The 21,302-nt window shown below is 34.5% G+C and overlaps 1 protein-coding gene across 4 annotated transcripts in view; it reads right to left on the bottom strand.

Moving 5' to 3' along the window:
• The window catches only part of SESTD1 (SEC14 and spectrin domain containing 1), a 62,487-nt gene that overhangs the window by 18,710 nt on the left and 22,475 nt on the right, over positions 1–21,302 (bottom strand). For all 4 annotated transcript variants that reach the window (XM_039329746.1, XM_039329745.1, XM_039329742.1 and 1 more), the window contains exons 5-10: positions 13,653–13,761; positions 11,821–11,911; positions 8,239–8,352; positions 4,427–4,540; positions 2,523–2,620; positions 1,904–1,959 (exon numbers count right to left, since the gene is read on the bottom strand). In XM_039329746.1, coding sequence (XP_039185680.1) covers positions 1,904–1,959; positions 2,523–2,620; positions 4,427–4,540; positions 8,239–8,352; positions 11,821–11,911; positions 13,653–13,761 — 582 coding nt within the window. The remainder of the gene's footprint in view (positions 1–1,903; positions 1,960–2,522; positions 2,621–4,426; positions 4,541–8,238; positions 8,353–11,820; positions 11,912–13,652; positions 13,762–21,302) is intronic.

The raw sequence follows: 21,302 nt of genomic DNA, 5'->3' as shown, positions 1-21,302 counted from the left end.
CCCACCCAGTAGGTCACACCCACTCCATTCACGCCCACCCAGTAGGCCACATCCACCCTGGCCACACCCACCCGGCCCCCTGAGGGCAACTGCAATGCTGATGCGGCCCTCAATGAAATTGAATTTGACACCCCTGATCTAATGATTCAGGCAAAAAATGAACTAAAGTTTAATGGGAAAGACTGGATAATTTTTTCTGGAAACATAAAGGCTTCTTCTTTCAGTTTGTATGGGGTTAAAACCATAGCATGATATAAGATTGTGGAGTGAGGATAGCAATATCACTTCATTTCATCTCTTTCCCTCTCTCTCTCTCTCTCTCTCGCACTCTCTTTTGCAATATGCTTGAATGTGCACATTCAAATAATGATATTCAAAACAGCATTTTGAAGTGCAATTGCTTAATTATGTATAAACAAAATTAAAAGCTGATTCATGTATTAAAGTTCTAAGGTTAGTGACAGTGTCTACTGATACTACTGTTGATGACACAAGCATTAGTTTGCAAGAAATTTTGCAAGAAAGCTCAAAGAAACTAGCACGATGCCCATGAAGAATTGGAAATGACTAAACAAATTACTGTATCAGTCCAATGTGACAAAAGATACTCCAACTCACTGAGATTACCTATGTATAATGGAGGCAACCAGAATACCCCAAAGTTCTTTTATGAGAACAGCAGATGCCTTCAGAACTCAGTACCACTTAATTAGCCAGGCTAAACCTATGCAAATATTAACTCCATCTGAAATAGACTGAATCTCAGTTTATTTTTACTCATTATTTAGTCCAAGACCTAGTTCAGAATATCAGTTGTGATAGATCAGGGGTCTTCAAACTTGGCCCTTTTATGACTTGTGGACTTCAACTCCCAGAATTCCTCAGCCAGCATGCTTGGCTGAGGAATTCTGGGAGTTGAAGTCTGTTGTTGTTGTTGTTAATTGCGAAGTCGTGTCCGACCCATCGCGACCCCATGGACAACATTCCTCCAGGTCTTCCTGTCCTCTACCATCTTCTGGAGTCCATTTAAATTCACACCTACTGCTTCAGTGACTCCATCCAGCCATCTCATTCTCTGTCGTCCCCTTCTTCTATTGCCCTCAATCTTTCCCAGCATTAGGCTCTTCTCCGGTGAATCTGGAGTTGAAGTCTACAAGTCATAAAAGGGCCAAGTCTGAAGACCCCTGTGATAGATGAAAAGGACTGATGCTGTTTGGCATCATTTATCTGCAACTTTCAGTTAACGCTCCCAAAAGTAAAGAACGTGAGTACAACAGCAAGAAGGCAGAGAACAAATGCCCCAACAACTGTTTTAGGATAAAATTAATTCCTTGGGCCAATTTGTAATACCTAACTAATCACTGGCTAACAATGTGAAAGCAACCTCTAATAAAATGGTGATGTACTAAGGTAAAGTTGCTTCTCTTTCCCTCTCTAAGTTGTGCCACTGTATTTACGAACTGTTTTCAGAAAAGCTGGCAAGCAGAAATAGCAACTAAACCACTTTCAGAATTTGGGGGAAATACAATAGCTGGACTGGTATGAGTTTTCTGCTTTTAGCTACCATCCAACTTAATTCTTAAACAAGTCTATCTTTAAAGGGATTTTAATTCGTAATTGCTTACTGTTTTCACAGATAAATTCAACAATTTCAGCAGAAAGAGAGACTAGTATTTTATTTCTCTACTGCTGCTATTCCCAGAAACTAGAGGGAAGCAGATTACTTGTTATGCAGAAATTCTATATTTAAAAAGAAGAGGAAAATTTTCATAAATGCATTATTATATAGTTATTAACTGTAACTGATGAACTGCGTGGACTTTAGTTAAGTAGCTGATTCAGTTTATGTTCATGCTATTCACGATTTTTTTTAAAAAAAATGTGCCATATTGGGCTGATATACCTGTCTGCAGAACAGTCTCAGGATCAACAGATGGAAGAAAATTTAAATCTATAGACCTTGAAAGAGAAAAATAATTTATTGTGAATGAAAACAGAAGTTTTAAGACTTAAATAGCAATAAAAAAATATCCAAATTTCTATTTTTCTTTGCCATTGTAAATACTGAGGTCATATTTTGTTTCAGTACACATCTGTCAATATCCAAAGGAATTTTCAAAATTTCAGGAATGTTTAACATTTTTGCAAATGTTTTGGTGATTTTTCAAAGGAAATAAGTGAACAGACATTAAGAGCTTAGAAAGATGCTATTAATAAAAGAGAACTTTCATATGTCCTCTTCAGAACATATCTCATATATTTTTACTGCAATATAACAGCAAATATAGTCATAGTATTTTTTACTATGTAAAATGTAAGGGAGCTATAGAGAGTTACAAGAATATTTGCATGATCCAGCTAGAAGTGAAAAGAAAGACCCCAACAATAGCTAGAAACACCACACTTTTGATAATTAAGATTCTCCTGTAACAAGGTTGCTAAAAAATTGCAAATAACTTCTGAAAGCTAAAGACCACAGGAAATACCTATGGAACAATTAATAACAGCAAGAAAAGTATTACCTTTCTTTCTCCTGTTGGTTTCCCTTATCACTTCCGCTGTTGATTAATGCAAGCTCATCAAGTAAGGATGTAGACTCCTTTGTAAACTTCTCAAATGCCTATATAAAATAGTAAGTTAGCATTTCAGAGATTGAATTTTACCATTTAATCTCTGAGTTTTGCAGTATAGTGCTCTTACTGTTCCATTATGAACAAATTCTAAAGTCAAGCAATTTATCAGTGGTTGGTCTCTACCGTTTTGCATTAATAGTAACTGTCATATCACAGAAATGTGTTACTTTTGCATCTATCAATTCAGAGAGTCGTTACTTAATGACTGTTGGCTTAAAGACCATTTGAAATTACGATAGACTTCAAAAAATCTACTTATGCCCCTTCCTGCAACTCTCCCTATGTCAGGTGATCACATTATTGGTGCGTGGTAACTAACTCACATTTACAACAAGTTAGAGCATCCCGTAGTCATGTGACCACAATTTGTGATCTCTTTTTTTTTTGCTATTTTTCAGCAAAAAATGGCCATTGGATATGCTAGATTCACTTAAAGACCACATAATTAGCTTCATGACTGTGATGACTTGCTTTACAATTGATGTAAAAAAAAGTTCTAAAAGTTACTCCAGTCATGTGGTGCCTAGACTCACAACCACAATAACATGCATACGACTGTGCTCGAAATTCTGTGTTCCGTTGTGGTCATAAATTTAGGATTATCTCTGTAATTTCCTGATGATACACAAGGCTTAGGTTAAACGCTCAGTCATAACCATTTAAAGCAGAATTAGACTAAGGATATCACCAAATTAAATTAGGACTTCAGGTTATAATCTTTGGTTGCTGGACACAAGTTTTTAAAAATCAAAGTCTGACTTGCAAAAGTAGTCACTATGTTTTGAGAGCTGCTGCTAAGAAGCCATTCTAAGAAACTTCATTCAACATTAATGATTATGCTGTTGTTGTTGTTTTTTCCTGTCAAAGGTAATGATAAGTATCCAGGACATGATGATTCATGTCAATGGAATGGAATGTAAAGTAAAACATGCACACTGATACTAGTCGTAATGGCAGTATCAATAATTTTTCAGCAGAGAATCTTTATGTGTGTTGAAATAATCAATTAAGAGGGAATATTCAAAAACAAGCAAGGATAATGTTAATATTCCACTATTATCAACCAATCTTAATCTTTATTTTCACGTAATTCAGCATGAATTACAATCACATTGGCCAACTGCAGTTACTGAATAACTACACATCTATTTTTTTTTAATCATGTTCAATCATGTCCAATTTTTGGAGGCTGCCTGGACAAGTCCTTGCAATTGTTCTGGCAAGTTTTTTTCAAAATGGTTTGCCATTGCCTTCTTCCTAAGGCTGAGAGAGAGTGACTGGCTCAAGGTCAACCAGTTGGCCTCGTGCTCAAGGCAGCACTAGAACTGACAGTCTCCTGATTTCTAGCCTGATCCCTTAACTACTGTATCAAGATGGCTTTCCTACATGTATCTTATCTCTGTTTTATTTTATTTACTTATTAGAACATGTAACATGAAAAAAAAGATAGAGGGACTGTAAACAATTTTATGTTTCACATTTAGATTTGATACAAGGCAAAAAACTAACTATCCTTAAATCTAAAGTTTTATCAGGAAGCATTCATAACTATTACAATCTATGTAGCCAATGGAGATTAAAAAAAATCTCTAATCCTAATTGTATCTTAAAAAATGTGTACAACAAAAGGACAACTAATGACAGCATCTCCAAATCCCGAACTGTCAACTAATCATGGTAATAAAATGGTAATAATGGTAATAAAACCTCAGGGAGCACCAAACACAGTTGTATCTAGATGCCTGTTATATTTATTGACAATTATATTGAAAAGCATTTGCCAAGAAACTAACCAGTCTTTTGTTCAACCAATCCATATGATCATAGGTAAGACTTCCTCCAAAATCTTCTGTTAGTTGAGATGGTTCTATATATCGAGTAAGCTTGTTAGCAGATACCAAAATAACCTATATATGAACAATTAAATGGGAAATTTAGAACTTTGTGTTAGAAAATCAAATAATGTATTATGCGTCTAACTGAAAACCATCATTTTTTTCATAGCCAAGATGGAAGCATAACAGACTTTTAGCTATGATACTTTAATAAATAAGTAGACACATTTTAAAATGCATCAATGAACTAATGTTTTAAAGACAAGTCTTAATATTTCATCACTTGGAACAAATATTAATATTTTCATCTCACTTAAAGTAACTCATTTTTTAATTTCTATTATACTTATGTACTTAATGTAACTCAATATTTTACTTCTATTATACTTATAGTATTAGCACCTTGCCTTATCAAATTATTTAGAATAAGCCGAAGCACATACTTTACCATCTGATGATGTAAAATCAAATGAATCATAATGAACTAAGCATGAAAGTATATACCTCTCTCCAAAAGTAATGAAAGTTGTTGGAAAGAGGCTTTCCTCCACACTACTGTTATCATGACAGAAATCCTGAGCCACAAAGATGGAACAACTGCTTTTAGCTTTAATGAAACTGGATTATTACAACCATGTGGAAGTAATCTGCAAATCAGATTGCTCACTAGGGACCACAATGTTATCCTATGTCCACTAATACAAAAAGTATTGCTGTTTCAGTTGCTACATTGCTGGGTAGTGTAACAAGATCATTATAAGACTGCAAATTCAATTAACTGAATTTCTTCTCCACAATTTTTAAATGTTTATCTCTTTTTATCTCCCTGATTCAATCCCCAGGCATTCAAATTGCCATCCTTTCAAACTAACATTTTAAGACACAAATAGCATAATGAATTTTGTCATCAAATTCCAATGTTCATAGATGAGTCATCTGTAAGAAAGATGACAAAGTAAAATACTTAAGAAAACTGACATATGTTTTTAATTTTTTAATTATTTTAAAAAAGTATTAGTTCCTTCTTTTCTAACTAACTTTTACCTGGCACTTTTAAATAATGGATTAAAATATCCTAACCAAGCATGTAGATCAGGCATGTGAAACTGCCGGCCCGTGGGCCGGTTGCATCATGCCAAAACCGCACCCACCCCATTGCCGGCAATGGGGAAAAAGTCGTGATACGTCGCACAATGTCACATGACGTTGCAAGTTTGACATGCCCGATGTAGATGCTAACATATCTGTGTAAGTATTTATCTAGTATTTACTGTATTCTGTAAAAGAGGATTTTCAAACAAGGAACTCAAACTGGCTTGCCAAACAAACTGATCACTCTCCATACCGGGTATGTTTGATTGTGGAAGCACAACTTATTTTTCCATTCACAAAGGATTTTTTGCAAAGAAGAAATTCCCTAAAAAGTGAGTAGTTTCTGGATTTTGCTTTGATTTCATGGACCACTCAATTACAGGGTACTGGTTGGCTGAGACATCTCTCTTAACAAAGTTTGCACCACAGAAATATATATAAAACCCTGGTAACTTTAATAGTGATAAGAGTCAACTCAAGGAAATCTTGGGCAATAGAAAATCACACTGTCTGAAGTGTCATGTAAAAATTATGGGTTGTCAACTGGGAGTTCTGTTCACACGCAACAGCTTCATGCCAGAACAAAGGGAAACTGTATGGCAATGTACAATGTACTGGATCACAAGATTTTGAATGAATAACTTAATCTGAGCCACAGCAAACCATTTATATCTATCTAACTTTATTATATTCTGTTTTATATTTACCCATTTTTAAAAATGAATTCATAAATAGAGAAATGCAAGAATAATTTGCTGCATATTTGAATCATTATATGAGTACCTTAGAATTCACAGCAGAAAATATCTTTCTTAAGACAGTATAAAAAATAAGTATCTTCCAGAGCTTGCAACTCAAATTTTGTTATAAAAACATGTTGCTATATGTTTATTTATAAAAGCACGGTTTCCATACTGTATTAAAATAAGAAAAAAAAGTGCATGGAAAATATCCTTAGGGATCCTGTGCAGAGAACATATTAAGTATCTTACATCAAACATTATTTCATCTCCAGCAATATATTTTTGAATATTCAGAAAAAAAGTTGGATGGTTAAAATGAATAGGACATCTAAAGAGTCTGTAGGGGGAAAAACCTTACCAGTCATATTTATGCATAACTATGTCCTAATATACCAAAAATGGTAGCAGCTCTGAGTTGGGATGGGGGTGAGGAAAGAGCTGCCAGCTCTTAAAGCCTTGCTAGCTTAAACATACTATTTTTCAGACATTGTAACATTTATGATATACACACACAGACAGAGTGTCCTCAAATTTTCTGTATTACTGTCAACTGACAACAGTGTAATGAAGTTACTAAAATCAACATGCCTGAATTTCACTGCAATCATTTTGCTTTTATGCTCATAACTGAATTTTAGTTATAACAAATTACCCTCATGGCTACCATCACATTCTTAATTAAATGTCTCTATACTGAATGAAATTAAATACATTTTTATAATGCAATCACTGACAGAAAATCAGTCCTTCGAGTAAAATAATAAAAACTGTCCAAATTTCTGAAAATGATAGAATATGAATATTATCTCAGGCTCATTAGTGCCTTAGTAGTTTTTTCTCTAGGCCTTCTACTAATTTGTTTGGAAAGAAAACAATGCCATGACACAGAAAGTGCATAAATCAATCATATGGGGGAGAATTTTTTAATGGGGATACATTTCAAACTATGGAAACTTGTCACAAGGAAAACAAAGGCCCAGATGGTACTGGATGGCCCTCAACAGAACAAATTCAAAGATATATTTTGAAGTGTGGTTGTGCCTTATTTTTTTCTGGTCCACAGAGAAAACTTTCACCAAGTAGAAAGAGACAGAGAGCAAATGCTCCTTGCATTTTGTGCCCTAAAAGATGGAAATTTAGAGAGGGGGAAGGGCCTTATTTTAAGCCAACCCAGCTTGGACAAACTCATGGCTAGATCATTCACAGGCTATTGAATTCCCTCCAACTTTTCTATATCTTTTACTCAATGAAGAAAGAGCATCTTGACAAACAGAAGATTTGGAGATGAGCAAAGCAGGATAAGCATGTCTTACATTGGAAGAAGTATTAATGCACCGACCATGAAATGTTAAAACGAATGAAAAATTAATCTTACAAGGATCTAGTTACATGAAGCATTATTAGTAAGAGAAACTGGTAATTAAGTTTATGGCAAAAGTATTTCAAGAGACTGATTTCAAATGGAAGCCACTTACAGCTATGACTAAGAAATTTCAAGTTTAAAAAGCCAAATTTCTGTAGAAACAAGGGATCAGAGCAATGTTAATTATTCAACAATACGTTACAATATGGTAAAGTTAGTGTTATGAAACATTTATACTGTAATACTCAAGGAATCTGGGAAATGCTGGGAAAGATTGAGGGCAACAGAAGAACGGGACAACAGAAAATGAAGTAGCTGGATGGAGTCACTGAAACAGTAGGAGTGAGCTTAAATGGACTCCAGAAGATGGTAGAGGACAGGAAGACCTGGAGGAACATTGTCCATGTGGTCGCAATGGGTCGGACACAACTTTGCAACTAACAACAATTCAAGGAATCACTTAATAACTTTTTTCCAGATCTGCATTCATTAGGAACTGAATCTGTATTCTAGATGCATGCAATGATAGATTAAGTGCAATAGTTAAGCCAGAAAGAAAGAAATATACATACCTCAAAGCCAAGTCTGTCTTTCTCTTTCCAAAAGCAAAAATGTGTAACCTTTTTATCCCAGAACTCATCTGGTTTTACTACACAAACAAGGGATACTTCAGCTGGAACAACATTCTAAAATAGTAAAAAATACACAATTAAATTAAATACACAATTACATTTCTTACTGCAAAACATAATGGCCTTATCACTCCTCTTTATATAGCACAAAATGTTTGTAAAAAATAGTGTATGGACTGGCACAATGAAGAAAATAAGCACCATGAACACCCTATTACAGAAAATAACATTATTAAGTTATAATCATCCTCAAAACAATTTTTAAAAAATCTTGAGAGATATTGTATATTAACACTGCAATCCTATGAACTCAGAAGAAACAGAACCATTTCTATTCACCAGTAAGAGGTCATGCTTCACAACTGTTTCCCCTTCCTGTGAAGTTATTTCTCAGTTTTGTCTCTAAGTGAATATATATGTAACATTAAATAGGCGGATAGCAGGAACAATCACTTATTATTTAATAATTATGACAGCATATATCCTCCAAGTTTAAAAAAAGAAAGAAGCATTGTATCTTGACAGTTAATAAAAATGGTCTGAGATCAAAATGTCAAACTTCATTAAGTCAACATCTGTTAAAGATTTTCATAAAGCCAAGGAAAGTCATTTGAATGCAGTTGAATAAAGAATAAAAAAGGGCTAATAAAATTCTGCTGGAACTTCACCTTCTGCTTACTTCTTTCTACAGTTCTTTTTCTCCCATGGGTCTGCTTTTATTTCTACTTATTTTTAGGATCCATCCTTTTTAAAACATATAACAAACATAATGCCCACATTATGACAATTAGAACAATTAATCAGTGGAACAACCTGCCTCCAGAAGTTGTGAATGCTCTAACACTGGAAGTTTTTAAGAAGAGACTGGACAACCATTTGTCTGGAATGGTATAAGGTTTCCTGCCTGAGCAGAGAATTGGACTAGAAGTCCTCCAAGATCCCTTACAACCCTATTATTATTGTTGTTGCTGTTGTTGTTGTTGTAAAAGATACCTAAAAATTGACTCTTGAAACGGAGCATTTCAAAGAGGCTTGGTGGCGCAGTGGTTAGAATGCAGTACTGCAGGCTAATTCTGCTGACTGCCGTCTGCCAGCAGTTTAGCAGTTCGAGTCTCACCGGCTCAAGGTTGATTCAGCCCTCCATCCTTCCAAGCGGTAAAATGAGGACCCAGATTGTGGGGGGGGGCAATATGCTGACTCTGTAAACTGCTTAGAGAGGGTTGTAAAGCACTGTGAAGCGGTATATAAGTTTAAGTGCTGTTGCTATTGCTATCTTACAAAAGCAATAGATTAAAAACACAAAGAATGTTGTAGCTTTGGTGATAATTATGGAGAATTGTTAAAATCCTACATAAACTACAAGATATTCTTTGCAGACCAGAATGTAAAATGAGAAGTACTGGGAACCCATGATAGTGGTGCATACTATAGAGACCACTGTTAAATTTTCTCTTAAATGTTATAAACGTGACACTGACAATGGTTTATTACTCTTTCCGGGAGTAAGTTTGTGCTTAATAATAACCTAAGAATTATTTCAAGTCCAGTGTGCTCAACAACCTAGGATTAATCTAAAGTCAATATTACAGACAACCAAAGTAATTGTTTCTTAATATGGTTAAGTAATTTTCAATTTCTTCTCCCAGAACCCATAAGAAATTATAAATATATACATAAACCCAAGAAAATATAATATCCAGACTAAGCCAAAATTCTGATAAAGGTTGTAGCAGGGCTAAGCCGATGGCATGGAGAGCTGAGAGCTCAAACTAGAAGCCCTCTGAATTTCGACATGCTGCCCACTTTCTATTTTGGAATAGCAGTTTGATAGTTCCTTTTGCTGCCATCTATCTCTATAGGATGTAGCCTTTTCTTGGGAACTATATTAATCTCACAGAAACGGATAAAATCAAACTTTATTAAAGAAAAACATTAAAAAATGAAATGTCAAATCCCTTAACTTGAAATATCAAAATGCATACATGCAATGTATATAGAAGAATGCGGAAGAAGAATGCATAATACAGAAGAAGAATTATAATTAAGTAAATTATGGAAAAACAGCAGTTTGGTTAAAATGGGGGAGGGAACAATAAAAATAATGGGCTCAGTGTAGAACACAAGTTAGTAGTGATCTATAAATCTCTCAGAATCTCTAAAAAGATATTGTAAAATATTATTCACAGTATTTCAAATATTATTTTGCATTAAATAAATAAAATACCCTAATTTATAGGTTGAGACAAGGATGAAATAAAGCTTAAAGTATGCCATTTCCTATCTTGGACAGAGATACATAAGAAATGAGACAAAACGTGAATCAGAAACCAAATCAGAAACTCAAAATTAAATCTAGAAAAATTAATGGCTAGCACATTCTATCTATTTCTACTGAAATTGAATTACTGAAGCAGGTCTTCTGCTTTAATTATAGGAACATCCTAGGTCCTTAGAAATTTCAAATTTGAATCAGATGCTGTAGGAAACAATGCATACACGGTTTATCCCAGCAACAGTTAAAACGGGTTTTGCCTTCTTTTAAATGGAACAAACTTTTCATCTACAGACAGTCCTCAACTTATAACCATAATTGAACCCAGAGTTATGGTCATAAAGTCAAACCAGTCTTTAAGCACATCATCATATGACCGATCTGATTTTATGATATTTTTTGTGGTGATCATTGACCGAACATGGCAGTTGTAAAATGCAGGAGGCAATCATAAAGCAAATGCAGTGATTGTTAAACAAACGTATTGTTCATAGAGACCATAAGTAAGCACCAGTTTCTAGCAAAAAACAGTAGTAAATTGCATTTATATGATTACAGGATGCTTTTTTTTTTCTTTTTATGACCCTGTAATCCCTTTTACTGGGGTGGAGTTGGGGCGACTGAATGGAGCTGAGCCTTTACCGGCCGGATGCGGAGTTCACAACACATATTTTCTCTTTGTGCCCTGATAGAGAAACATCTGTTGCTACTTAGGATTGAACTCTCAATCTCCTGAGTGTGAGGCAAGCATCTTCATCTCTAGGTCACCGTGCCACTGATTACATTATGATATAAAAGGCCACAAATTTGGGTCAGTTCCTGAGCACCCAAAAAAAGTACCTTTGGGGGGGTGTCCATCATAATTCTGAATAGTCACTAAACATCCAGTCATTAAATGAGGACTGCCTGTATTTCCTGCAGACAGCAGCTGGGGTATCTGATTCTCTGCGTATGTTATGAAGATTTAGATGCAGACTGCACGTTCAAGTCTGCAACCTGCAATCTAGCATACAATCTACATTTACAACACAGATATAAAAATAAACTATATTTAAAGCAATTGAGAATATATAAATATACTGAAAGTTTCAAACATGATTTATTGAAAATAACATAATGCATCATTTTGCTTATTTTATAAAATCAAAGCCCAATCACATTATGGTTTATCATTATGTGTGAAGCTTGTGAGATATTGAAGAACTTCAGAAAACTGAATTATCTGCTAAGATTCATAAAGTAATTCTTACCTGTAGCATTAACACCACAGTCTTTACAACATTCCATTGAGATTTTCTACCATCCACTATAACAGTAAATCCTCTGGCTTTACACTTTTCACTATAAAAAATAAAAATATATACAAGCATATATGGGCAATGTATTTTATTCACTGCTTTAAAAAATGTTTGATACAGTCTACCTTATTACTTACTTTCCTGTGCCAAACTACATTTTTTCAGGTGTCTATTTGTTTTTTTAATATGCTTTCACAAAAAATAGTGTAAGAATTTTCAGAGGGATAATCACTTGATCCAAAATCTGCTTTTTCACTTGCTTTGCCTTTCCTTTTATTAATTCTAATGAAGAACAAAAGTTATGAGTTATCCTCAGTTTTATTAAAATTGTATTGCCTGGAGACAGAACTGGCTGAAGTATAGCCAACTATGGAAGTACTATCTCATTAATGGGCTGGGAATAGTTGAAGGCAACTTTACAGAAACAGAGCAGAAAAAACAATATGCCAGATCATGTGCTCTGGTTAGGTGCAAGCTGGAAGATACCATTTGGGTATGTAGAGGTTGGCTGCTCTATGTGTACCAACTATTCAAACAGAAAACTGTCTATATATGTGACAATCTGGAAGAGAGAACACACAATTCATACTTCATGTTTCCTCCTCATACTGTTTAAACTCCTTTCCTGACACTGTTGTTTTTGTAAAAATAATTAAGCATTTACAAAATTAACAACATAACTGAATGCATGTCCTAGTTGCTGGCACATGGATAGTGGTAATTTTACTTGCAAAATAGTTTTAGATATCCTGCACAGCATAGTTTTAGTATATTTGATGAGAAAATGAGATTTCTTTGTGTTTCTGGCAACATTTGTACAATTACCTAAATCATGCCTATATTGACTAGTACTGTTCCTACTGTTAGCAAGAATGGTACATGTATCACAGACTCAACAAAAATTGAAAACCTAGTTTATACTTTTCCTTTCCAATATAAAAAAATTTACATGAAAGCCTTGATTCATTAAAGTCATAATGGACAGTGGATATCAGTATTTACGAAAACATCTCATGATGTATGTAAGAAACATGAAATAAAAATAATGTGCATTTGTGAAACTAAAAGGAATGGGATATAAATGATATGAATGAAGGTGATCTGATCTTATGGATAGGAGTAGATAAATATATGGAAGCTAAAGCCTAGGCTTAATTAATAAGCCTGAATTTAGTCATCTATACTGTTGAGGCTGTATATCAAAACAGGACTTCATGTACTGGTGACACATATATGTAAAGTTGAGATAAATGTCACAATGAAAGAACTGGGCTGTAGCTTTAGGGAAAATTGTGAAACAATCTGGATGAATGCAATCTAGAGAAGATGTTACTCTATTATCTATGTAAACGGATAAATGGGAATAAGATGAGGAACGAGAAAATAATTTAATTTTTGATTTCAAAATTTAATTTAGAATTAAAAGTATGAATGAAAGTGTGACTGATTAGTATCTGCCTAGATAAAGTTATGTTTGTTTCAAATAAACAGTTTAAATTCAAGTCTATTCAGGGGTGTAGGGATGTGTACGTGTGTGTGTTAAAGCGAATGAATATAAATCTAAAAACATTACTGATTTGATTGTTTATAAGCTAAGAGTGAAAGAATAAGTGAAGGATACAAAGATGGTGAGAGGTTCTGAATGTGAGACAGACTATGCCAGCCATAGATCTTGCAAAAAAAATTACCATGGAAGAAAAGAAAATTAAGTGAAAATATCCAAGACTGATAAAATGACTGCTGAAGGTTATACCATGTCACTAAATAAGTCTTTAAAAAATCACCTTGGAATACTTAACAAATAGTCCAAGGTGACACTCAATTCATCCATATTTGTTTGTTCAAGGCATAATGGAATTGTCAGAATGAGGCCACTTCTTCTGTCTTTCCCACCTACAAAAATATAGATGAAATGGTTAAAAAACAATTAACAATAGTTATTTACTATTACCTAATATATTTAGAACTAAATGTATATTTTCAAAACTGAATGGTACTATTGAAGTACTGCACTGAAATTGTGTCCTTTGGCTATTAATTATAGGCAGGAATTGATTTCCATTCAAGGAACCTGAGTTTCATTTCTCTCTCGATCTCTGCATCATCCATAAGGGTTACATTATCCAGAGCATATTTGGGAGACCTGGGAATTTCGTAAGGAGAAAGAATTGAATGTAGCTAATGCCACTGAAGCCAACCTAATACAGTACTAATAAATAACAAAAGATCAGAGATGTTATGTGTCTATATGTATCAAAACCACCCATGTTTCAAATTATGTTCTGTTTAAATTGCTGTTATAATAAGAAACACGGTTTGAATGATTAATCATCGATGTTATACATAAGTAATGTGGAAATTATAAAGAATCTCTAACTCTCAATGACTAGCTATTAACACATGATTTAGAAGTCCAATGCTGAAACAGAAACAAATGCTGCTTGCATTTAAGAAGCTCATGTATGTCTGACAGGAAGGAAAAAGCTTTGGGCCTCATGAGTAACTGGAAAGATTAAAATGAAAATAAAGTGGTGGGTGGGGCAATGAAGAGAAAGAAACACAGCTTTTTTAGCTTAGGGCAGTGTTTCTCAACCTTGACAATTTTAAGGCATGTGGACTTCAACTCCCAGAATTCCACAGCCAGCAATGCTGGCTGTGGAATTCTGGGAGTTGAAGTCCACATGCCTTAAAATTGTCAAGGTTGGGAATCACTGGCTTAGGGAGTTTGGCAGATTAAACCCAGAGAGTTCCACAAATTTCTTTATCCTGAAAGTCCCTTGGACTTTAAAATCTTCCTTGGAATACGCTGTGTTCTCATTAATGCAATAATCAGCATGTAATAATAAGCAAAGTACAGATGAAAGTCTAAATAAACACAGCACACAGTATCATCAGCACACAGCACACAGTATAAATAAACACAGCACACAGCACACAGTATCTAAATAAACACAGCACACAGTATAAACACAGCACAGCAGTTGCAACAGAGAATCTTGTAATACCTTAATTATGAATACATTTATCATTACATAAACTTTTGTGGCTTCAACTTTATGATGTGAACTGCAGCCCATGAAATTTTATACCCCAATAAAATGTGTTCAGTTAAAGAAAGCAGATCTCTGTAGCTACAAATAAAAATAAAAAGTTCATCCATGACAGGATATTTCATAAATCGGCAAGAAAATCAGATTATAGCTCCTACATACAGCTTCAGGATTGTGAGACGAGAATGAGTCTTTCTTTTCAAATATATTTCAGCATAGTTTATTCAAACTAATGACTTCTTCACAGAATTTTAAAGGACATGCTGAAACAGGTATAAGTATAGAATTTTTTACAGCTCAAAAAGGAAATGCTGTGAAGTTCACAGAAGATAGATAATTACAACCTCAAACATTTAAAACTCTATAACGTATTTCTACCATTATGATTTCCTCACGGTTCTGATTTTATTAATATGATTCACTAAGTGACCAATAATAATGATTGCACAGAAGAAAAAAGTACTCTGTGCATATCCTTTGTAGGCATCCATTTTTTTGACACATCTAGAAATAATCCATTTGAGGGCTCTAGTGAAAAATCACTTCTACCCTCAGTTCCATTATATAAATTGTAACATTTAATAAAGGTGAACTCTTCTGCTTACAACATGCTAAGCTTCCATGAGCACAGGGGTCTCAAACTCAAAATGTCATGAGTGCCACATAAAGACTAATTCATTAACCCAAGGGCTGCAACACTGAAGCTCTTTTGCATGCTGATACAAAAGTCTCTTGTGTGAGTTGAAAATGAAGAGTATCACATTATGCCGTTAAACATAAATGTGTAATTTTTTAACTCTGAAAGAGGCACAAGACAAAGCCTTTTCACACAGACATTTTGTCAAGATCATAACTCGGTTGACTTAATCAAGAATCCCATCCTTGAAGCAAGAGCTCTTCAAACTGTCCTTTTTTTCTTCTTCTCTCTACTTAAGGAACAGATCTTTCTTTCCTTGTATCTTTCCCTTTTCTTCTCTCTCATCTGGAAAAGACTTGCACTGGGACAACCAGAACTGGCCCTCAGATGAGTTCTTCTCCTCTCTATTAGGGAAGCCAACCTCATCTCCCTGTAGAACGGCCCTGGGCTGCTTCAGAACTAGCACTCACCCACTCTGAAATTCAAGAGCAAATAAGGGTTCCTGGAAAGTGATGCTGCTTACAGTAACAGACCAAATGCTCAGCCCAGCCAACTAAACCCCACAGCTGCTGGAAAATCTATTAGGTCAGGCTGGGATGAGCTGTGAAGCTGCTGCCATTGAATTGCTCTTCTTAAGAATGCTTCCTATGGTCCAGTCTACCAGTTTTGTGGTATTCAGTACCCTGACTTTCCTGGGCAAAATCTTTTGACTATAAAATATTGCTGTGGTAGTAGAAAGTTATTTGGAGGGCAGCATACATGTGATAAAGATTTGAGACCCCTAATAAAGAAAATTTATTCTCTGATACTTAAATTCAATTGTATAAGCTAGCATAAATTATTTATTCTGAACAAATAGATGGGAACAAATAGTAATGCAACCATTCATTTAATGACCATTCAAGGTTATGAAGGCACCGAAAAAAAGTGACTTGCAACCAGTCCTTGCACTTACAACTGTCATAGCATCCCTTTAGTCATGTAATCCAAATTTGGGCACTTGGCAACCAACTGTGTATTTATGACAGCTGTAGCATCCCAGAATCATATAATCGCTGTTTGTGACCTTCACAGCCAACAAGCAAGATCATTGGGGGCAGTCAGATTCATTTAACTGAACTGATTTGCTGAACAACTGTGGCAAAAAGGTCATAAAATTGGACACAGCTCACTAACTAACTTTCTTTCTTAGCAATGGAAATTCTGCTCCCAATTGTGGTCATAAGTCGAAGACTACCTATATTGATTTCTCTATAATTTTCAGCAGGTGAAGAAAATTTTACTACCCAAAATGAGAAAGAAATAAACATTTCTTCTCTTGTACTATATTAATTGTCCCAAAACTTCAACAAAGCATACCTAGTTAGTCAAATTTCCCCTGCTTAAGTTTCTACATCTTTATATCTGAAACTGCAAAGAATTTGCAGGCCTCATCATCCTCAAAATCATCATCAAGGAGACAGCCAACTTAGAACTAAGAAGAAATTTCCTTCTTAGGAACAATTAATCAGTGGAATGACTTGCCTCTGGATATTGTGGTTGCTCCATCATTGGAGGTTTTAAAGAAGGGACTGGACATCTATTTGTCTGAAATGGTATAGGGTTTCCTGCTTGAGCAGGGGGTTGGACTAGAAGACCAACTCTGTTATATTGCCTTACCTCTACTTCTCTCATGAAATAGGAATTCAGCCAATTATAAACTGCAGGTGGAGGAAGATGAAATGACTCAGTTTTTCTCAAAAGAATATTTATTCTGTAATTTGAAATCACTAAGGAAATTGCACTTTCTTCCTTTTATTGTATTTCTTTTAAATAGGGCTGGTTTCCATGTGTTTAATAATAAAACATTTCACTGTCAGCTTTAAGGTTTTCTTGCTATTGTTGTTGTTTATACAAGAGTTTAAAAATTAAAAAGGACTGAACAAGAAAAAAGTACCCCATTCTGCTAAAGAATTGATTGTCCTATAAAGCAAGATGACAAAAAATGTGAAAAAGATAAAACATGCTTCTAAAAAGGAAGGAAAAAAAATCTTGAATAATGAATGCTTGATGCAAATAACAAATCGATTATCCTTCCTTTCAGTGGAGATTTTATACTTCTCAAGAAAGCTTTTCTATGCATATGGCAATAGTTAATTGAGGGGAATCTGATGCCTTCTAAATCCCCTTCCCATTGCAATCCACATAAACATCTAACACGCTGTTTCTTGGGGCTGGGGGATCTCTGGAACATATGGATATGCTGCAGAGGACTGCAGCAGATAAGAGGGCTTTACAAGGATAGCACACCATGTCATGCATAAAGAAAAGAAATTTCTGTTAAGGCATAGAGAAAACCAAATAACATATTATATATTCCAAATAAATGCCACCCTTATGTGTGGATTAAACTCTCATAATTGCCAAATCCATAGCATTGTTCTCTATTTTCTATTCACAGTATTGCTTTCTATTTTGAACTGTACTTCAAAATATGTGTAGTACATAGGTTGGATGGGAACAATGATAAATTCATCAAAACAGTAGAATCTGAAGGCATAATCTAAAATGAAATGTTTCATAGTAGGAAATTATGGTGGGCAATCATCTCCCATCAGTGGGAAATAATCTCCCATCAGTGAAGATGACTGACCATAGTTGGAATGAAAAAAATGAAAATGATGAATTAACCAGAGTCAGCTCAACCTACTAGATTATTTAGGGGGAAACTCATTATCCCACATTTAAGAGGATGGAAGAGAACTGAAGCCAAATGCTGTTGCCCTTTCCTGTGCTCTGGAATAAGTCTCCTGGTGGAAATCAAGCTTATTGGTTTTCAGAAAGATGTTAAACTTGTATGTTACAACAAATTCCTGATTTCTTCCACCCAAAAGATCTAAGAGTAAAGGTTACAGTGTTACATTAATTATATAATCTTGTTGAAAGATAGCTGGAACATATATAAACATTAGTGCAAGACCTCAATTGGGAAATAATTACTTTATAGCTGATAAAGATGTAAGGTAACAAAGAAGGGGACAGAATATCCTTATTAGCATAAAAACATGAGAATCATTCCTTGAAAGTCAATAAAGCAGCTTTGATATACAAGTTTTGTCAAGGGTCTAATTGCAAATCTAACAGGCTATATACTATACTTTCCTGCAGGAACAGAAAAAAGAAAAAAAGAAAAATGTATGAATCCTCAAAGATGTGCTTCCATTTGAGATATAAACTTTATAATGAATTAGCCACTAACAGGCACAGATTGGTTCAGTAATTAGAAAAACCCCATTCTCAAAACTCTTAAAAGTTGTCACCTAAGAAATTCATCCATTCATCCACCCTCAAACACATTGATTTTGTTACTGATAACAAACTAATTCATCCTGAATTCTTATTTCAACCCCCCCAGTTTGGGCTTTTATGGCTGCTACTTTATTAATATTTTAACCATACCCTTATTTTTTTGCTTTATTGTATTTTATATAAGCCGCTAAGAGATGTTGGATGGAGGGGGGTAATACCACATAAAGGCAATCAACCAGACAACCACCAATGCATTGGTATTCAAATTACATATGGTGAGTATGGAAGTTTCTTGCTTAATTTCTGAATTGCCCATTTCCCTAAAAAAGAAGGACACTATCTGCTTAGACTGTTACGTACATGTTGCTGTATCAGTGGTTTAAGCAATTTCTGATATACATAAATATCACTCCATAAATATCAACTTTTGCAAAATTTAGATCACCAATTTTTCCATGTCAACAGGCCGTCTCCTTTGTACCTGCACAAAAACTAACAATCTTTTTCCACATATATGATTGAGACAGACAGATTTTAGAGAATGCACAGAATGGCATCCACCTTTTCACGCATGTATACAGCCAACTATCATGTTTTATAGAGCTATGTAGAGGTGGGTTTACCAAAGTCAGAGACTGTTTGCATTATATCGTATTACCATTGGTTTACAAAGGAACATCTTGGCCAAGAAAACAGAAGGATGAAATGAAGATATGTGTAATTAAGAACATCACTATGTAAAATTATTTTCTTGAATAGTTCCTTGCTCTTCACTGCTGATATTATGGGAAGTGTCGTAATTTATTTCCATTTGTCCATTCTAAATATAGTTTTTGCATGTAATATAAAATCTAGTCTTCCAGTAAAAAGCAAAAATAGCTGGGGAAAATTAAAGAAAGACAGATACATACAGAGAGATAAAATTCCAACTTAGTAAATCTTCAAAATGATTTTCAGAAACCAAAGCAATATGGTTTTTGCTTACAAAAATAAAATAATTAATAATCTCTAGACCAATTCTAAACATTTCCTTTAGTCCCAAGTTCCTTTGCAATAAGTAAAATTTCTCTCTAAGTACATTTAGTTACAGATGATGCTTACAATTATAAGCAGTTACTTATTAAGGCTATTTTTATTTGCCTTTTCAATGAGGATGAACATTGCTCTACTTTAATAACATCAATCCCCTAAATTTGGGCACCAGGGACTGGTGTCATGGAGAAAAGTTTTTCTGGGGACCAGAGGGGGTGTGGTTTTGAATACTCCCTGCATCCCGAGGATGGAGCTTTGCTTGTTTGTGCAGCCTGTTTGCTGGCATGCTGTGGAACGGTGCTGGCCCACAGACTGGAGATTGGGGACCCCTGCCCTAAATAAAAGATTGGAAGTCAACTATAGAATGAAATACATCATCTTCTTTGCTTGAGATGGCTGCGTGGAATTCACACACAGTTGAGAGAGAGATAGGAAGAGATAAAACTTGTAATGTGCATCTGATACTTTAATAATCATTAAGCAAGCAAGGATATTACAACTATTTAGGATCTATTATGCATCTATACATTCAAAACCATTTTTTTAATTATTTGACATCTATGCTAGCAACTTGTAATTCAAATAAGTTCTCCTTTTGGCACCTCCCAAATACATTCTTATCTGCCAATTATATTGCTAAAAAAATTACAGGTAGTCCTTGACTTACAACAGTTTATTTAGTGAATATTCAAAGTTACAAAGTGATTATGACCATTTTTCATACCTACTACTGTTGCAGCATCCCCATGATCACATGTTTTACATTCAGATGCTTGACAACTGGTTCATATTCATCCTGGGGTCATGTGATCAGATTATGAGACCTTCTGACAAGCAAAGTCAATGGGGAAGCCCGATTCACTTAACAATCATATTATTAACTTAACAACCACAGTAATTCACTTAACAAATCTGGCAAGAAAGGTCATAAAATGGGGCAAAACTCACTTAACAAATTTCCTACTTAGCAACATAAATTGTGGTCGTTAAGTCAAGGACTACTTGTATTTATATACTACAAGTAAGCTTTTAAATGATAAAACTCTTAATGTCCTAAAGTTTGTAACTTTTCCACTCAGTCATCTATAAACAGCAATAAATAAGGCAACACAAATATAAAGAGTTGTTATTAAGCAGTTCATTAGTCATGAACTAATCAATTTACTACCTTATATTACATGAAGTAAACCTCAAGGATTGGTGTTATTACAATGTAATAAGTATTAATTATGGTTCTCATTTTACAGGATTCTAAGAAAGGAAAAAATGTGGGCTCTCAGTAGAAACTATAGGAGTAAACAATACCTCTATTATCAAATAAAACCTGCTTAACAGGAATACTTTTTCTTTACAACTATATCAGAGGGCAATCTAAGCATTCAGAGTCCAACATCAATTTTAAAAAACATAAAGCTAACCAAATATTA

Source organism: Crotalus tigris, unplaced genomic scaffold (assembly GCF_016545835.1).
Source record: "Crotalus tigris isolate CLP2741 ecotype Arizona unplaced genomic scaffold, ASM1654583v1 scf7180000024412.151370, whole genome shotgun sequence".
NCBI lineage: Eukaryota > Metazoa > Chordata > Lepidosauria > Squamata > Viperidae > Crotalus > Crotalus tigris.
Note: the sequence above shows the minus strand (reverse complement) of the source record. Positions and strands in the feature narration are given on the sequence as shown.